This window comes from Cricetulus griseus, assembly GCF_003668045.3.
Source record: "Cricetulus griseus strain 17A/GY chromosome 1 unlocalized genomic scaffold, alternate assembly CriGri-PICRH-1.0 chr1_1, whole genome shotgun sequence".
NCBI lineage: Eukaryota > Metazoa > Chordata > Mammalia > Rodentia > Cricetidae > Cricetulus > Cricetulus griseus.
In genome coordinates this window covers 171,743,555-171,761,417 of record NW_023276807.1, presented here as the reverse complement: position 1 = coordinate 171,761,417, position 17,863 = coordinate 171,743,555, and the positions used below count along the sequence as shown (strand labels likewise).

The window sequence follows — 17,863 nt, the reverse complement described above, 5'->3', positions numbered from 1 at the left end:
CCTCAGAGGGGGTAAGGCTTTCTTTCCTTCAGGAGTCAACAAAGTCTGGCATACCCAGCTGAGGCAGGACCAAGCCCCATGACCTTGAACTGGTGATCCTTCTGCCTCTCCTTGCCAAGTGCTGGGATTACAGGCTTACCCCAACATGCCTAGTTTAAAACACCTTTTCCCTAATGCATTGATTATTCTGTTTCAACTTTATTATAAGCTATTTATAGATATGTAAATTTACAGTATAACACAAATTTTAATCTATGTACACATTCTGTGTTTTAACATCATTTAAAGGTAGCTTGAGACCATTTTATGTATTGTAAAATAATTTTAACTTTCCCATTATTCCTCTTAAAGGAAATGAAAACCTTCATTTCAAATTAGATCCAAGTCGGGGCACAAATACTCCAAAGTTAATTGTGAAGAATCCTTTCAACTTTGAATCTGGAGCTGACCTGCAGCAGCAATACCATCTTGTGGTGCATGTAATTGATGACAACCTGAAGTCTGGCAAAGCCATCAAACCCAAGACAGGAACTGCTGTCATAGATATTTATGTGCAAAGAATCAGCACTCCACCTCCTCCAACCAGTTCTGAAGTAAAGAATTGCAGAATTTAATTTGAATCCTCGATGTTGTAATTATTTTTACTGCAAAGTCAAATATCAGCCAGAAATGCTAAGAGTGACCAGACCATTACTGTCCTTTATATGCCTTTAGACTTTTTCACAAACCCAAACTCTCTTAGACACTGTGCATCTATAAATAAATACCATGTGCACAAGAATTAGTGAAAATTACACATACATATGTAGAGGATCACTAAGCTGCCTGTAGAGGTCTCCCAAACTTCTGGCTAAACAATATGAAGGTCTTGCTCAATAGAAGGGAGTACTATTCATTGAATTAGAGCCATTAAACACCTCTACAAATGGCCATTTTAAAAGACTATGCTATCACTGGGTGGTGGTGGCACACACCTTTAATCTCAGCACTTGAGAGGCAGAGGCAGGTGGATCTCTGTGAGTCTGAGGCCATCCTGGTCTACAAAGCTACACAGAGAAACCCTGTTTCAAAAAAAACCCACAAAACTATGCTATCATAATAATGGACATCTATGAAGTGCCAGGAATCACACTGTATGCCTTATAGCCACCATTTCATCTCATCTTCAGTTCAACTCTACAACATTAGCAGATCTTTTAATATTTTTCATTTATAAAGCAGACATGGGAAACCTCTGCTGAATTATATAATGGCTTATCAGCCACTCAAGGATGAAGGTTCCTGCTCAGTAGACTTTATGGTATTTCTTATTGTTTTGTGGACTTTAAAATACAAATTGAAAAGTCTTTTTCTTTGAGTATTTGATATTCAAGAGTGTACTGTTTAATCAAACTACACAAAAGGGAGTAAAGAACAGGAGCATACAGTCAAAAAGGACCTCAGATATCATCTTGATAGGGATGTCCTTCTGTATATATGTTTCTTTTATTGGTTGATGAATAAAACCTTGTTTGGCCAATAGCCAAGCAGGAAGCATAGGCAGGGCTACCAGACCAGGAGAGGCCTGGGGAGAGGAAGGCAGAAAGGAGAAGCCATGTAGCCGAGGAAGGAGTAACAGGTCTTCACCCTTCTCCAGTAAGATAAGACCACGTGGAAATACTTAGATTAATAGAAATGGTTAATAATTAAGACAGAGCCAGCCAGTAAGAAACCCTAGCCATTAGCCAACAGTTTAATAATTAAATGTCTCTGTGTGTTTATTGGGGCTGAAGGGCAGCAGGGCCTGGTGGGATAGAAACCTCTATCTTCATTATCTAGTTCAACCTCTCAGTGTTATAGATCAAAGGACTGAGGTGGATCATGGAGTGGCCATTTTGTGCAACTCTATTCTCTACATTCTGAATTTGGTGGCTCTTTTGTGTCATCATGTTTCTCATTGTTCCTGCGTACTCACAAATATGTATGAATCTGGATCCCACTGTCTGTTAAGATGGTAGTTCTATACTGATGTTGCATCACATAAACAAATGTGCTTTGAAAACAGGGACTAACACTCTGTTTGCTTTGAAATAATTTTCCAGCAAAGGAAAGGTCTGACCATTGTGTACACAGCTATCAACACATACAAAAACAGCGACTGGTACGTTCCTTTCATCTTCACTCTGATGGCTGTTTTCTTTGCTGGATTGGTTTTCTGGATGTGTTTTCTGCTTTGGAGATATGGAAACATTAAAAACTGCTCTCTGAAAATGACCAAGGAAGACTCCAAATTGAAACCCAAGTATGTGATTTTTTTTCTAAGCTTTCGGTATAAAAATTTAAAATTAATTAAAGTTTGGTAATCATAGCTATCAGCGATTCTGCCTAAGTGTACATAAGAGAGACAAAATCCTGGGGATACAAAACTCAGTGATCACTTTTACCAGAGTCCAAACCCACTTTCTCCTTGAACTAGTTGGGAGACTTTCTTTAGTAAATGGCAATGTTCCTAGGAGACAAGGTAAACTCCCTGATCCCCGGTTCTTTCACCCCCTCTTCCACAATGAATGTGAGTGCAGGAGTTGCATTATAGATGTATCAGTTGGAAATGGAGCACACAATGCTGCATTTTGATTGGTTGTGGTTTTCTGTATTGGTCTTTCTGTGTTGCAGAGAGCTGTTTCCTTTATTAGTGGTGAGGACTTCACTTATCTATGGGTATTAGATCAAATATTCAGATATAGTTAGTGATTACACTGGCCTACTAAAGCGCAGGTTCCTGAGCTGAACAGAAACATGAAAATATAGATGGGGGTGGTACAGAAATTCAGGAGGCCTCAGCCCTATGCAAAGAACTACAGGCAACTAAGGAAGGCCAAGAGCAGGAGAAATACTCCCCCATGAACAGCAGGTTGATTGGTTATCCAATACCAAATGGTTAACCCTGAAAACACATGCATACAACTATCATTTTACATACTGAGCAGGTTGTATATAATACACACACACACACACACACACACACACACACACACACACACACACACCACTGTACTTTCATGCAGGTAACACACACACTATAGAGTATAGAGTTCTAGTTGCATTTTGGTTAACTGCATAGGATTTCTTTTTAATGGTGCAGTAAAGCAGATAGAAATAGCTAATAAAAACCACATTATTGCTTCTTTTTTTAAAAAAAAAACTAGTTGTGATACAGTCACATGTTAACTATTGAATGAAATTATTTCCAACATATTGTCATAATTTAATTGTTGCTTTGTCAAATTTTCTTTTCTTTTTTTTTTTTTACAGAGGAGTGAAGTATGTTGTAGGTAAGATATGATTTGCTGATTATGCTTGAATGGTATGATTTTAAAATTACATATATTTTAAAAATTACATATATTTGCTTTAATACAGTATTTTCTTGACTTTTTGAGAATTTCTTGGAATGTATTTTGATCTTAGTAATCTTCATTCTTCCTCGTGAAGTATTTCAGATTCACCCTCCGACCTGTCTACTACTTCATGTCACCACTTTATGTCCTCCGAGAATGGCTGACCTATCAGAAACAACAATCTTAAAAAAGAAAACAACAACTACAACAACAATACATGGGTACCCTCTTTGCCAGAAGCCATCAAATGTCACTGGCTTTTCAGTTAGCAGTTGGGGCTTGTGAGTCCCCTCCTTACTCCATGCTTGAATACTGAGAGACTTGTTCCTGAGCAGGTCTTGTGCAGGCAACCATAGGTTCTTTGAGCCCTGTCATGCCCAGAAGAAACTGTTTGGCTCAGGTCCATTACTTCTAGCTCTTATAAGCTATTGTCTGTTGTTGCTAGAGTTTCTTGTTCTGCCAGGTCCCACTGCCCTTCTCAGCCCCAAATAAGCACATAGAGACTTATATTAATTATAAAATTGTTGGTAGGACTTCTTATTGGCTAGCCCTGTCTTAATTATTAACCCATATCTATAAATCTATGTATTTCCACATGGTCTTGGCTTATTGGAGAAGGGTCCAGACCTGTTACTCCTTCCTGGGCTACATGGTGTCTCTCTGAGGTCTCTCTCTGCCTACCTTTCCCAGAATTCTCCTTGTCTCCTAGTCCCACCAATCTTCCTGTCTCTATTGGCCAAACAGTGTTTTACTCATCAACCAATGAGAGAAACATATATACAGAAGGACATCCCCATCAGTCTGTCCTTCCATGATGATCCCTGAGCCTTGGGATGAGTGTGTGATATAAATGTCCCATTTGTGGTAGAGCACTCCAATGGCACTGATTTTTCTCCACTTTGGCCAGTTGTGTTTTTCTATGTTATTCACTGAAGAGGTCCAAAATCTGAAGTAATTTTTTGGTATACAGAAATGAATTTAGAGGTGTATTTGAGCCATTTGACAGAATAACTAGTAGATTCTTTCCAGGGGCATGTGCACTTCCAACCATTTGTTCTTGGGAAGATTTGCAGGACCAGGCATTCTTTCCTTCTTGTGGAGTCAGCCTAGGATTCATTCAGAAAGCAATTGTTTATCTCATAACATTCATATGGCTATTGCACTAATGAATGTACCTTGATAAGCTGGTGGCTGGTGACAGTTTCTTACCCCCAGCAGCTTACAGGACACTCTGAGCTACTGTGGAAGCTAGATATCAGGGAGGGGGCTTTCTAGTCAATAGCAATCTCCATGTCCTATGACCAATGTGTATGGGATCTTCAGCAATGAGTGTCACCAGCAAGTTTTAGTAGGCAACCAATGGTAATGAGCCTTTATTTTGGGGGGAGATCTCCAGGAGACCCCAACTAACAACTTGAAAAAGAGAAGTATTCCGTATTTGTTGTTGTGCTTTTTTTTTCTTTTTTCTTTTTCTCTTTTTGGTTTTCAAGACAGGGTTTCTCAGAGTGCTGGGATTAAAGGCTTGTGCCACCATCTGTTGGTGCTGGGCTTTTTATTTGGCAATCAGTGTTAACTCTAATTAAATTATTTTATATGAATCTGTGTATATAAATGAACCTTACAAAGAGTAGGTTCATTTAAAAATGAACATCCTTAGTATTATTCTAAAAATATGGAGTGTATCACAAATTTACTTGTCATCCTTATGGAAGTGCCATGTTAATCACTTCAGTGTTTGTGTGTGTATTGCTGAAGTGACAACACCTTTATTTTAATTTTAATTTTGTGGGAAGTTACAGGACATCTGGTGGGAGTCAGGTTTTCTCCTCCTACCGTGTGGGCACCAACCTCAGGTTGTCATGCTTGTTATCAAGTACCTCAGCCCTCTGTTATCTTCCCAACTCAAATTATGTCATTTAAAAATGCCAACCACTACATACTTGCCATTTATTTATTACTTTAATGTATTTTAAACAGGTGATATAAGTCAAAAAGAAAAAAATGTTATCACAGAAACCAGAAATAAAAAGCTAGAAGTACTAACAGTAAGTAAATTTTTATCCGTATTTGTTGCATATTGAAAGGTTTTCCTTCTAAGCATATATTAAAATCTATTCAAGCTTCCTAGGAAGGAAATAACATCATTTTAGTTCATCATTTTTTGCTGAATTAGTATATGTTACAAATCCGTGGTTTCAGATTAAACTTTAGGAACTTGGTAAAGGCAAAATTTACTTAAAATACACATGCATGTAGCAAAAATGACTCTAGGCAAATGTAAATCTGGCATTATTTAATACTGCTTAGAACATAAGACTATATTTGAAATTATTATACATGTGACAAACCGGGCAAGTTTCTTAACCTCAGAGCCTGTAGCAGATGGTAAATCTCCACCCAGAGAAGGCAAACCAGTTCAAACTAGCCAGAGCATAATCTCTGAATAATCCCCATAAATACACCAGAGAGGGCTGGATCTTGGATTCATAATGCACCATAGAAGAAGAAGGGGCATCTTAGTTTCATTCTTTTGCCTCCTGCCCACCCTGGACATTCCTACCAGAGTCCTGGCTGGCCATAGCCTTGTTTCACAGGCTGGCTGTCTCTCCATGTTCCACTCTCCCCCTTTTCCATAAGGAGGCTGATGCCACCTAATCTTCTGAATTAGTTTTCCAGTGTTTTCATAACAGAACACTACAGATTGTGGCCTAAATAACAGAGATTCTTTAATCAGAGTACTAAAGGTGAGATACTCATGTTTCTGCTGAGCCTGTTTGACTCTGAGGACACTGTTGTCTGTGACCTCATTTGCTCTTGGGATATTGATCATATTGGGCTAATATCCATAACTTCATTTTACTTCACTAGCTCTTTAAAGTATTTCCAAATGTAGTGGCATTCTGAGGTGCTGGAAAGTCAGGAAGCCAGTGTACAGATTTAGGAGGAAGGGCACACTGTGACATTTACCACACCACACACGATGCCCGGAAGAGAAGTGTCCAAGTTCATAGAGGTCCTGGCAGGCAGACCATCATGGGGGATATGGTTGAGAGGAGGTAAGACTAAGAGGAAGTTTTAGTTCCTAAACTGCTAACCTTCTGCAGATTAAAATGACAGGAGAATTTATAAGAAATCATGTTCTAGAATTAGTTCTGTTGATGTAATAAAATATCCTGACAAAAAGCCAACTAGCAGAAGAAAGAGTTTATCTTCTGCACACCCTGATCCATCACTGTAGCGGCTGGAGCTTGAAGCAGCTGGGCACATCACAGTCAGCAGCAGAGAGCAATAAATGCCAGTTTTCTCTACTCTTAACTGTCCAGAGCCCAAAACCAGAGAATGGTGCCACTCACTTTCAGGATGAGCCTTCCCACATCAAAAAACATATTTAAGTCACCCCTCCCAGACATGCTCATGGTCCAACCTGATCTAGATATCCCTCTATTGAGACTCTTTCCAGGTGACTCTAGGTTGTATAGAGTTGACGAAAATTAGAACTAACGATCACAAGTCATTTGCTTGAAGTATTGAACACATGACAAAAGTAATTTCATCAAGTTAGCTTTATTGATAATGTGAACATGATTTTTTTAAAGGAAACTACTGTATATGAGACTGTGTTTGATGGAGAAGCCATTGATCCAGGTATGATTCATCTGCATTTTTAAAATTAATTCCACCTCTTGGATTTAGACTCTCAACAATATGAATGGATTCATATTCACTACACTTTGCAAGATAAATATGGTGGAGAAAGCCTAGGGCTAAGAAAGAATCAGATAAAAAATCAATTGGATCATCAATGACATTTAATGCTTGGGGGATATCACCCTTACTCAGTCCCATCAAATTATAGCCATTTGGAGATAGGCCAGGAATTTAAAAATCCATGAGCCAAAAGGAACTGGACACCTACCTTATTCTATACAAAATAAGCATCTTTTAAATATAAATAACATGTATAATTAATTCTGTTTAAGATAAATAAAATACAATTTTCATTCCTGGTTATATGTTTCTGGGTGCCAAACAGCCCCAAAGGTTACTAGCTTAGGATAATAACCATCTTATTATAACTTATACTTTAGTGTGTCAGGAATGTGATTACCTATTGGCTGGGCAGTTCTTTATCTTTATGTGAAATAAGTGACGTCCCTCTAGTACTGGCAGCTTGTCTGATGTAGTGGATTCAAAGTGGTTGTACTCACAGCTTGACATCATGGAAATACATTTGCAGGTTGGGTGTAGTTGGGTCCTTTGGCCTCTTCATGCAGTTTCTCTGTAAGAATTAGCTGGCACTGGTCATGGTGGCTTGGATCTCTAGATGGAGTTCCAGGGAACTTGTCACCTTTTGAGACCCAGGCTTGGAAATCACAGGGCATCACTTCTGCTGGTTTGTTGGGCCACCAGATTCTAAGCAAGTGGCATTTCAAACCCTTTTAAGGGTCAGGCTCAAATACTGTCTTAGCTATCTTTATCAGCTTCCATATCTATAGGCCTGATGGGTAATAGATTCACAACTGTTATATATTATGAATCCTGGAGTTGTAAAGCAGACCATATTTTCATTTTGTAAAATGCTGTACAAGATTTTCTTTTCCATGCAGTTTGGAATGGTTAGAGGCTTAAGACAAGCCACAGATCTGGAATTAGAAGGCCCAGTCTTTGAAATCAATGTGATGGACACATTTCCATGTGGTCTTGGAGGAAGCATTTAACATTCCAGAGTCTCTCTTTTCACAGCTGAAAAGTGGATGTATGCAAGCTTTGCCTGTCTCATAGCGGTTACTGTGTAATTTTTTTTGAAGCTTGTTTTTTTTCCATTCATTTATTTAGCTCATAAAGTCATGCACAATTATGATACACAATACAGTATGTTCACAATGGCATGGCTAAATTAAACCAATTAACATGTTATATCACACATATTCATCATTTTTGTTTTGAGAACACTTAAAGTATACTATCTCACAACTTTTAAAATATAGCATATTGTTATCAACCATATTTATCATGCTCTCAGTAGACCTCAAGACTTCACAGAGTCCATGCCTCTTGTCCAACTGCAGTTTTATATCCTTAAACCAATCGTTTCCCCATTGTTAAAAGACCCACATTGAAGCCTAATAGCCACAATTCTGCTCTCTGTTCCCATAAGTTCATAATTTCTAGGTTACACATAAAATTGAAATTGTGTGACATTTGTCTTCCAGTGTGTCACTTATTTGGTTCTTTTTTGGCAAGCATATAACTTTACTACTTATTAAGGATGAAATCAAATTTGCATGCACAGGTTAGCACTCACTGAAACACCTTGGATTCATCACATATTTGAGTTTCAATTAGCATATATATATATATGTAGAGAGAGAGAGAGAGAGAGAGAGAGAGAGAGAGAGAGAGCGCAATAATGGCAATATGTTATGTATCAATAGCAGCAATAGCTTTTCCAGGTTCTGCAGTAATTTAAACAAAATTGTAGAGACATCCAGCACACTCCCTTTAAAAAAACAAAAAACAAAAAAATAAAACAAACAACAACAACAACAACAACAACAACAAAGTAAAAAAACAAAGTCCCAGAAAACAGCACAGTTCTGTTACTCTTGTGGGACTTGGCACCATTCTTTTTAAATTAGCTTCTCAGTCATCATCTGGGAGGAAACCATTCTGAGCAACATCATTAAAAACAGCTCTGATAAAGCACGGTCACTACTATGTATCATAAAGCAGATCCACATATGAGTGAGTACATATCATGTTTGTCTTTTTGTGATTGGGTTACCTCACTCAGAATGGTTTCTTTGAGTTCCATCCATTTTCCTGCAAATTTCAAGATTCCATTGTTTTTTTTCTGCTGAGTAGTACTCCATTGTGTAAATGTACCACATTTTCTCTATCCATTCTTCGGTTGAGGGGCATCTAGGCTGCTTCCAGTTTCTGGCTATTACAAATAATGCTGCTATGAACATGGTTGAACATATGTCCTTGTTATATGAATGTGCTTCTTTTGGGTATATGCCTAGGAGTGGAATTGCTGGATCTTGTGGTAGACTCATTCCCATTTTCTTGAGGAGTCGCCATACTGATTTCCACAGTGGCTGTACAAGTTGGCACTCCCACCAGCAGTGGAGGAGTGTTCCTCTTTCTCCACATCCTCTCCAGCATAAACTGTCATTGGTATTTTTGATTTTAGCCATTCTGACAGGAGTAAGATGATATCTCAGAGTTGTTTTGATTTGCATTTCCCTGATGGCTAAGGATGTTGAACACTTTCTTATGTGTCTTTCAGCCATTTTAGATTCCTCTGTTGAGAATTGTCTATTTAGTTCTGTACCCCACCTTTTAATTGGATTGTTTGGTGTTTGGGGGACTAGCTTCTTGAGTTCTTTGTATATTTTGGAGATCAGCCCTCTATCAGATGTGGGGTTGGTGAATATCTTTTCCAGTCTGTTGGCTGCCGTTTTGTCTTGCTGACTGTCTCCTTTGCCTTACAGAAGCTTTTCAGTTTCAGGAGGTCCCATTTATCAATTGTTAATCTCAGTGTCTGTGCTACTGGTGTAATGTTCAGGAAGCGGTCTCCTGCACTGATTAATTTAAGGGTATTTCCCACTTTGTCTTCTAATAGGTTCAGTGTAGTTGGATTTATGTTGAGATCTTTTATCCATTTTGACTTACATTTTGTGCAAGGCGATAGGATTGGGTCTAACTGCAGTCTTCTACAAGTCTGTAACCACTTATGCCAGCACCATTTGTTGGAGATGTTCTCTTTGTTCCATTGTATAAATTTGGATTGTTTGTCAAAAATCAGGTGTTCATAGGTATGTGGGGTAATATCAGGGTTTTCAATTCTATTCCATTGGTCTACCAGTGTATTTTCGTGCCAATATCATGCTGTTTTCAGGACTATAGCTCTGTAAAAAGCTTGAAGTCAGGGATGGTGTTGCCTCCAGAAGTTCCTTTATTATATAGGGATGTTTTGGCTATCTTAGGTCTTTTGTTTCTCCATAAAAAGTTGAGAATTGTTCTTTCAAGGTCTGTGAAGAATTGTGTTGGGATTTTGATGGGGATTGCATTGAATCTGTAGATTGCTTTTGGCAAGATTGCCATTTTTACTATGTTGATCCTACCTATCCAAGAACATGGGAGATCTTTCCATTTTATGGTATATTTTTTAATTTCTTTCTTTAGAGACTCAAAGTTCTTATGGTACAGGTCTTTCACATTTTTGGTTAGTGTTACCCCAAGGTATTTTACATTGTTTGTGGCAATTGTAAAGGGTGATGTTTCTCTGATTTCTTTCTCCACCAATGTGTCATTGGTGTATAGTAGGGCTGCAGATATTTTTGAGTTAAACTTGTATCCTGCCACTTTGCTGAAGGTGTTTATCAGCTGTAGGAGTTCCCTGGTTGAGTTTTTCAGGTCACTAATGTAGACTATCATATCGTCAGCAAATAGTGAGAGTTTGACTTTGTCCTTTCCGATTTGTATTCCCTTGATCTCCTTTTGTTGTCTTATTGCTCTAACTAGGGCTTCAAGGACAATATTGAAGAGGTATGGAGAGAGTGGACAGCCTTGTCTGTAATTTAAACATGACTATCATAAATGTAAGAATAACTTTATCAAATGTCATGCACCATGAAACATTAATTACAACAGACTCATCACCAGACAGCACCTTGTGATATTGCTCTATATTTCAGCTCCTGCCAGCTCTGAATGTCTTGGCATGAAATTAATGATGTTTTATTGCTGGCTTCCAGATTTTCCCTAAATAAAGTCACCCTTTAAAATATTTTATTAGTTGGAAACATACCACTCATCCTAACTGTTGTACGTTAAATAGGCTCCTAGGAATTTCAATTTCCAATAATTCATTAAAAGTGTATGTGAATAAATACAGAGTGCTTCCAGATGCCAAATATCACTTGCTATTTTTATTCTTCACAACAAGGAAGGTTGCATTTGATTTCCAGATTCGTAGGCTGGAAATACCACCATCGTTCTGTTTAATTAGTATTGAGTCAGGGGTTTGGAGAATGGGTCACAATCATGTGGCTTTCTTTACTTTCAAAGGCAGGGAAGAAACGAGTTGATGTGACTCTTTAGGACTGATTCTAGATCTTAAGGATCAGTAAGTCAGAGGCACTCTCACCACTGGACAAGAACACCAGACAGAAACTTAACAAAGAAACAAAAGATCTAATAGAAGTTATGGCGCAATTGGACTTAACAGATATCTATAGAACATTCCACCCAAATACAAAACAATTTACCTTCTTCTCAGTGCCACATGGAACCTTCTCTAAAATTGACCACATACTTGGCAACATAATAAACCTCAACAGGTACAAAAAAAAACTGAAATAACCCCCTATGTCTTATCAGACCACCATGCTTTAAAATTAGAATTCAACAACAAGAACTACAGAAAACCTACAAACTCATGGAAATTAAGTGACACCCAATTGCACAATTCATGGGTCCAGGAAGAAATAAAAAAAGAAATTAAAGATTTCCTAGAATTCAATGAGAATGTGGACACAACATATACAAACCTGTGGGATACTTTGAAAGCAGTGCTAAGAGGAAAGTTCATAGTGCTAAATGCCCACATGAAGAAACAGGAGAATAATCACACTAGAGAATTAACAGCACAACTGAAAGCTTTAGAAAACAAAGAAGCCAATACACCCTGGAGGAGCAGATGCCAGGAAATAATCAAATTGAGGGCTGAAATCAATAAAATGGAAACTAGGAGAACAATACAAAGAATCAATATAATGAAGAGTTGGTTCTTTGAGAAAATCAACAAGATAGACAAACCTTTATCCAAATTTACTAAACAACAAGGAGTGAACATGCAAATTAACAAAATCAGGAATGAAAATGGGGACATAACAACAGACACAGAGGAAATCCAGAGAATTTGGTCATACTTTCACTTCATACTTTCAAAACCTATATTCCTCAAAATTTGAAAATCTAAAGGAAATGGACAATTTTCTGGACAGATTTCACTTACCAAAATTAAATCAAGAATACATAAGCAACTTAAATAGACCTATAACCTCTAATGAAATTGAAGCAGTCATTAGATCTCCCAACCAAAAAATAGCCCAGGGCCAGATGATTTCAGTGCAGAATTCAACCAGAAATTCAAAGTATAGCTAATACCAATTATCCTCAAAGTATTCCACACAATAGAAGAAGAAGGGTCATTACCAAACTCTTTTTATGAGGCTTCAATAACTTTGATACCCAAGCCACACATAGACACAACTAAGAAAGAGAACTACAGACCAATATCTCTCATGAACATTGATGCAAAAATTCTCAATAAAATATTGGCAAATGGAATCCAAGAATACATCAGAGAAATCATCCATCCCAATCAAGTAGGCTTCATCCCAGGGATGCAAGGATTGTTCAACATATGAAAATCCATCAATGTAATCCATCATATAAACAGACTGAGGGAAAAAACGCATGATCATCTCACTAGATGCCAAAAAAGCCGTTGACAAAATCCAACACCCCTTCATGATAAAGGTCCTGGAGAAATCAGGGATAGCAGAAACATACCTCAACATAATAAAAGCAATATACAGCAAGCCAACAGCCAACATCAAATTAAATGGAGAGAAACTCAATGCAATTCCTCTAAAATCAGGGAGAAGACAAGGCTGTCCACTCTCTCCATACCTCTTCAATATTGTCCTTGAAGTTCTAGCTAGAGCAATAAGACAACAAAAGGAGATCAAGGAAATACAAATCAGAAAGGAAGAAGTCAAACTCTCACTATTTGCAGACGATATGATAGTCTACATAACTGACCTGAAAAACTCAACCAGGGAACTCCTACAGCTGATAAACACCTTCAGCAAAGTGGCAGGATACAAGATTAACTCAAAAATATCTGCAGCCCTACTATACACCGATTACATATTGGTGGAGAAAGAAATCAGAGAAACATCACCCTTTACAATTGCCACAAACAACATAAAATACCTTGGAGTAACACTAACCAAAAAGTGAAAGACCTGTACCATAAGAATTTGAGTCTCTAAAGAAAGAAATTAAAGAATATACCAGAAAATGGAAAGATCTCCCATGCTCTTGGATAGGCAGGATCAAAATAATAAAGATGGCAATCTTGCCAAAAGCAATCTACAGATTCAATGCAATCCCCGTCAAAATCCTAACACAATTCTTCACTGACCTTGAAAGAACAATTCTCAAATTTATATGGAGTAACAAAACCCAGGGTAGCCAAAACAACCCTGTACAATAGAGGAACTTCTGGAGGCATCACCATCCCTGACTTCAAGCTTTTTACAGAGCTATAGTCCTGAAAACAGCTTGGTATTGGCACAAAAATAGACAGGTAGACCAAATAGAATTGAAAACCCTGATATTACCCCATACACCTATGAACACCTGATTTTTGACAAACAATCCAAATTTATATGCTGGAACAAAGAGAACATCTTCAGCAAATGGTACTGGCATAACTGGATGCAAACATGTAGAAGACCACAGATATACCCAAGCCTTTTGCCCTGCACAAAACTTAAGTCCAAATGGATCAAAGACCTCAAACCCAGCCACACTGAACCTATTATTAGATAAAGTGGAAAACATCTTTGAACTAATCAGTACAGGAGACCAATTCCTGAACATAACACCAGTAGGATAGATACTGAGATCAACAATTAATAAATGGGACCTCCTGAAACTGAGAAGTTTCTGTAAGGCAAAGGACACAATTAGCAAGACAAAGTGACAGCCCACAGACTGGAAAAGATATTCACCAACCCCACATCTGACAGAGGGCTGATCTCCAAAATATACAAAGAACTCAAGAAGCTATTCTCCAATTAAAAAGTGGGGTACAGAACTAAATAGACAATTCTCAACAGAGGAATCTAAAATGGCTGAAAGACACATAAGAAAGTGTTCAACATCCTTAGCCATCAGGGAAATGCAAATCAAAACAACTCTGAGATACCATCTTACTACTGTCAGAATGGCCAAAATCAAAAACACCAATGACAGTTTATGCTGGAGAGGATGTGGAGAAAGAGGAACACTCCTCCACTGCTGGTGGCAGTGCCAACTTGTACAGCCACTGTGGAAATCAGTATGGCTACTCCTCAAGAAAATGGGAATGAGTCTACCACAAGATCCAGCAATTCCATTCCTAGACATATACCCCCCAAAAAACACATTCATACAACAAAGACATCTGTTCAACGATGTTCATAGCAGCACTATTTGTAATAGCCAGAAACTGGAAGCAACCTTGATGCCCCTCAACCGAAGAATGGATGGAGAAAATGTGGTACATTTACACAATGGAGTACTACTCAGCAGAAAAAAAAAAAAACAATGGAATCTTGAAATTTGCAGGAAAATGGATGGAATTCGAAGAAACCATTCTGAGTGAGGTAACCCAATCACAAAAAGACAAACATGATAAGTACTCACTCATATGTGGATTTTAGACATAGAGTAAGGGATTAGCATCCTACAATTCACACTGCCAGAGAAACTAGTAAACAAGGAAGACCCTAAAAGAGACAAACTTTGTTCCCTGGAGAAGGGGAAAGGGTCACCATCCCCTGAGCAAATTGAGAACATGGGAAGAGGGGGGAGAAAGCTAGGAGAGTGAGAATGGAAGAAAAGGAAGCATGCAGAGGTCACGAGGAAGCAGAAATTTTGAGTCAGGTGTAGATTAGAAGAAAGCACATATGATAAGTAGGATTTTAGTTGGGGCTGTGGTAGAGGAGAAAGTGAGGGAGAAGGGAACTGGGATCATCATATAATTCAATCTTGTTTGTAACTCAAATATATAAAAAAAACTACAAAAAAAAGAGTATAGGTGTGAGTCAGTATTGGTGGCGCATGCCTTTAATCCCAGCACTGGGCAGGCAGAGGCAGGTGGATCTCTGTGAGTTCGCCGCCAGCCTGGTCTCCAGAGCGAGTGCCAGGATAGGCTCCAAAGCTACACAGAGAAATCCTGTCTCAAAGAGACAAAACAAAACAAAACAAAAAAAGTATCGTGTGTGTGTGTGTGTGTGTGTGTGTTGTGTAGAAGGGGGTTTTCAGTGAGAAATGCTGTTCACACCTAAGTTAGAAGAGTCATCCTGCAATGAATTTTTAAATTAATTTTATTTAAATTAAAAACAATCTATTTTGCATACCAATCTCAATTTCCTCTCCCTCCTGTCCTCTGATTCCCAACTCCATATCCCCATTCCCTCCATTCCCTCCATCCACTCCTCAGGGAGGGTGAGGCCTCCCATGGGGGATCATCAATGTCTGTCACATCACTTGGGGTAGGACCTAGGCCCTCCCCCGGGTATCTAGGCTGAGAGAGTAACCCTCCATGGGGAATGGTCCCCCAAAGCCCATTTGTGCACTGGGAATGAGTACTGGTTCCACTGCCAGTGGCCCCATAGACTGCCTAGTCCCCCTACCTGACACAGCGAATGGCTTTTGAGGAGCTGACTCAACTAGGACAGCTTTACAGAACACTGATATTAACCTGTGTGTGTCATTTCAGATCCTTGTTTACTAAATGTTCAGTAGGACCTAGAATGTGAGGTGTAAAGTCCTGTTTGTTTTGTGGATTTAAATAAACATGGATCACAGAACAGCTTCTTTACTGCCTTTGACTGTTAATTCTAAAGCTCTGTAGTCACTCACAGATGATTTAACATTGCCAGTGAACAAATGTGTGCCTCAGTTTCCTCATTTCTAATGCATAAGCCCCTCTTCAGTGTATTGGGTGTGTCTGTCATGAAAACACTGCACATACTTCTCTACTTACTACTATTATCTGAGCAGCACTACAGGAATCCTTTTTCTACTATGGTTAATTTTTTATCTAGCCATCTAATAAACAGCTATAATATCCTACTTTCAAGCTTCATCTCCTGAATTCTTTCTCCAGTATTTCATTATTGCTTCTACAAAGATTGATTGATAAATCCGCAGATCAATTAAAGAACTTGGCAGAGGGGAGGGGAGGACTTGGTGACAGTTTTGAACTATTCATTTTTTTAACCTCTAAAAAGCAGTTATAGGCTCACAAAATTGTCAAAAACCAGTACAGGATTACTGCATACCTATCTGTTACCAGGGTTCTTTTAAAGCAGTGGTTCTCAACCTTCCTAATGTTGTGATCCTTTAATATAATTCTTCATGTTATGGTGAACCCCCAACCATAAAATTATTTTTGTAGCTACTTTATAACTCTAATTTTGCTACTGTTATGAATCATAATGTAATATATGATATTCAGGATATCTGATGTGTGAACCCTGTGAAAGGATTGTTTGACCCCCAAAGGGATCATGACCCACAGGTTGTGGGACCTACTGTCCTAAAGGGAATGTCTTTGATAATTACAATACATGGTCCAAAGTAAGAAATTGACATTGGCATAGTACAATCGCCTACACCAGAGGCTTCAGACTCCATCCTTTTTGCATTTCCTAAAAATATGCCTCTTTATAGAGAGCTAGTCAGCCATGAAGATTAATGCAACTGCTGAAAATATCAATATATAGTACCGTTCTTCCCACCAAAGAATTCACTAGAAGGTGCAAATTTTTAAATGCATTTGAAATCCCAAGATGCCTCCTTTTGCTTCTTTTTCTCTTGGTAAAGAAAGCAAGACTTGAGAAGCCAAGCTAGCCACTCTCTGGACCGCACAGCATATGTTTGCCAAATACTTGGTGCAAGTTTGTCATAATTCACTTTATGTATGTTGTGTGTTTTTTTCCCTCAGTCTCTGGAAATGTGTATGCATACAACAGCCGAACAGGTGCAAGAAAGTGGAAGACACTGGTTGGTCACCAGGAAGAGTCCTTTGGGAACATATACTCCCTCTCGGAGGCACGTCCCTTGAGGGAGTCAACATCCTTGAAAATTCCTGTACAGCAACAGCTTCTCTGAGTGATGGCACTTTTGTGGATGTGACTGGCATGACTGTCTAAATTTAAGCTGTAGACCTCCGAAAATAAGCTCGTTCAGACAGAGGGCAGCAAGAGGTGTCTGCTTTGAGTCTCTAGCCATATTTTTGTTGAGAACTAGAAATGAAATCTGCATCCATCTTTTTGTACCTCACTCCATAGAGTATAGCTCTTTTAGATGATACACGGTTTTTCTCTCTGCTGTAATCTAGCTCATGCTTGGCACAGACTCCATACTGATTAGGTAAATAAAGGAATTTGGGTATCTGAATTTAGATCTCTTCTTGCCTTTGATTCTGGTCACTTATTCCACTGTGACTTACGGAACAGAAATGGGACTCATTTTCAGAAAAGGTAATTTGTTTTGTTTTATTTCATTTCTCGTAGTCATAAAAAATGTAGGATTTTACAGAAGCACAATTGATCTTGCTTTTAATTTTCTCTTTATAGGTCTCTGGAGGATGACCACCTGAAGACTTTACTTATTAATGACTTGTTAAGGAA

General features: G+C 38.4%; 1 protein-coding gene across 1 annotated transcript in view; it reads left to right on the top strand.

Moving 5' to 3' along the window:
• LOC103163600 (cadherin-related family member 3) overlaps positions 1-17,342 on the top strand; it is an 86,845-nt gene extending 69,503 nt beyond the window's left edge. The window contains exons 14-17 of the mRNA XM_035453065.1: positions 352-593; positions 2,082-2,281; positions 3,292-3,311; positions 17,176-17,342. Coding sequence (XP_035308956.1) covers positions 352-593; positions 2,082-2,281; positions 3,292-3,311; positions 17,176-17,342 — 629 coding nt within the window. The remainder of the gene's footprint in view (positions 1-351; positions 594-2,081; positions 2,282-3,291; positions 3,312-17,175) is intronic.
• The last annotated feature ends 521 nt before the right edge of the window (positions 17,343-17,863 follow it).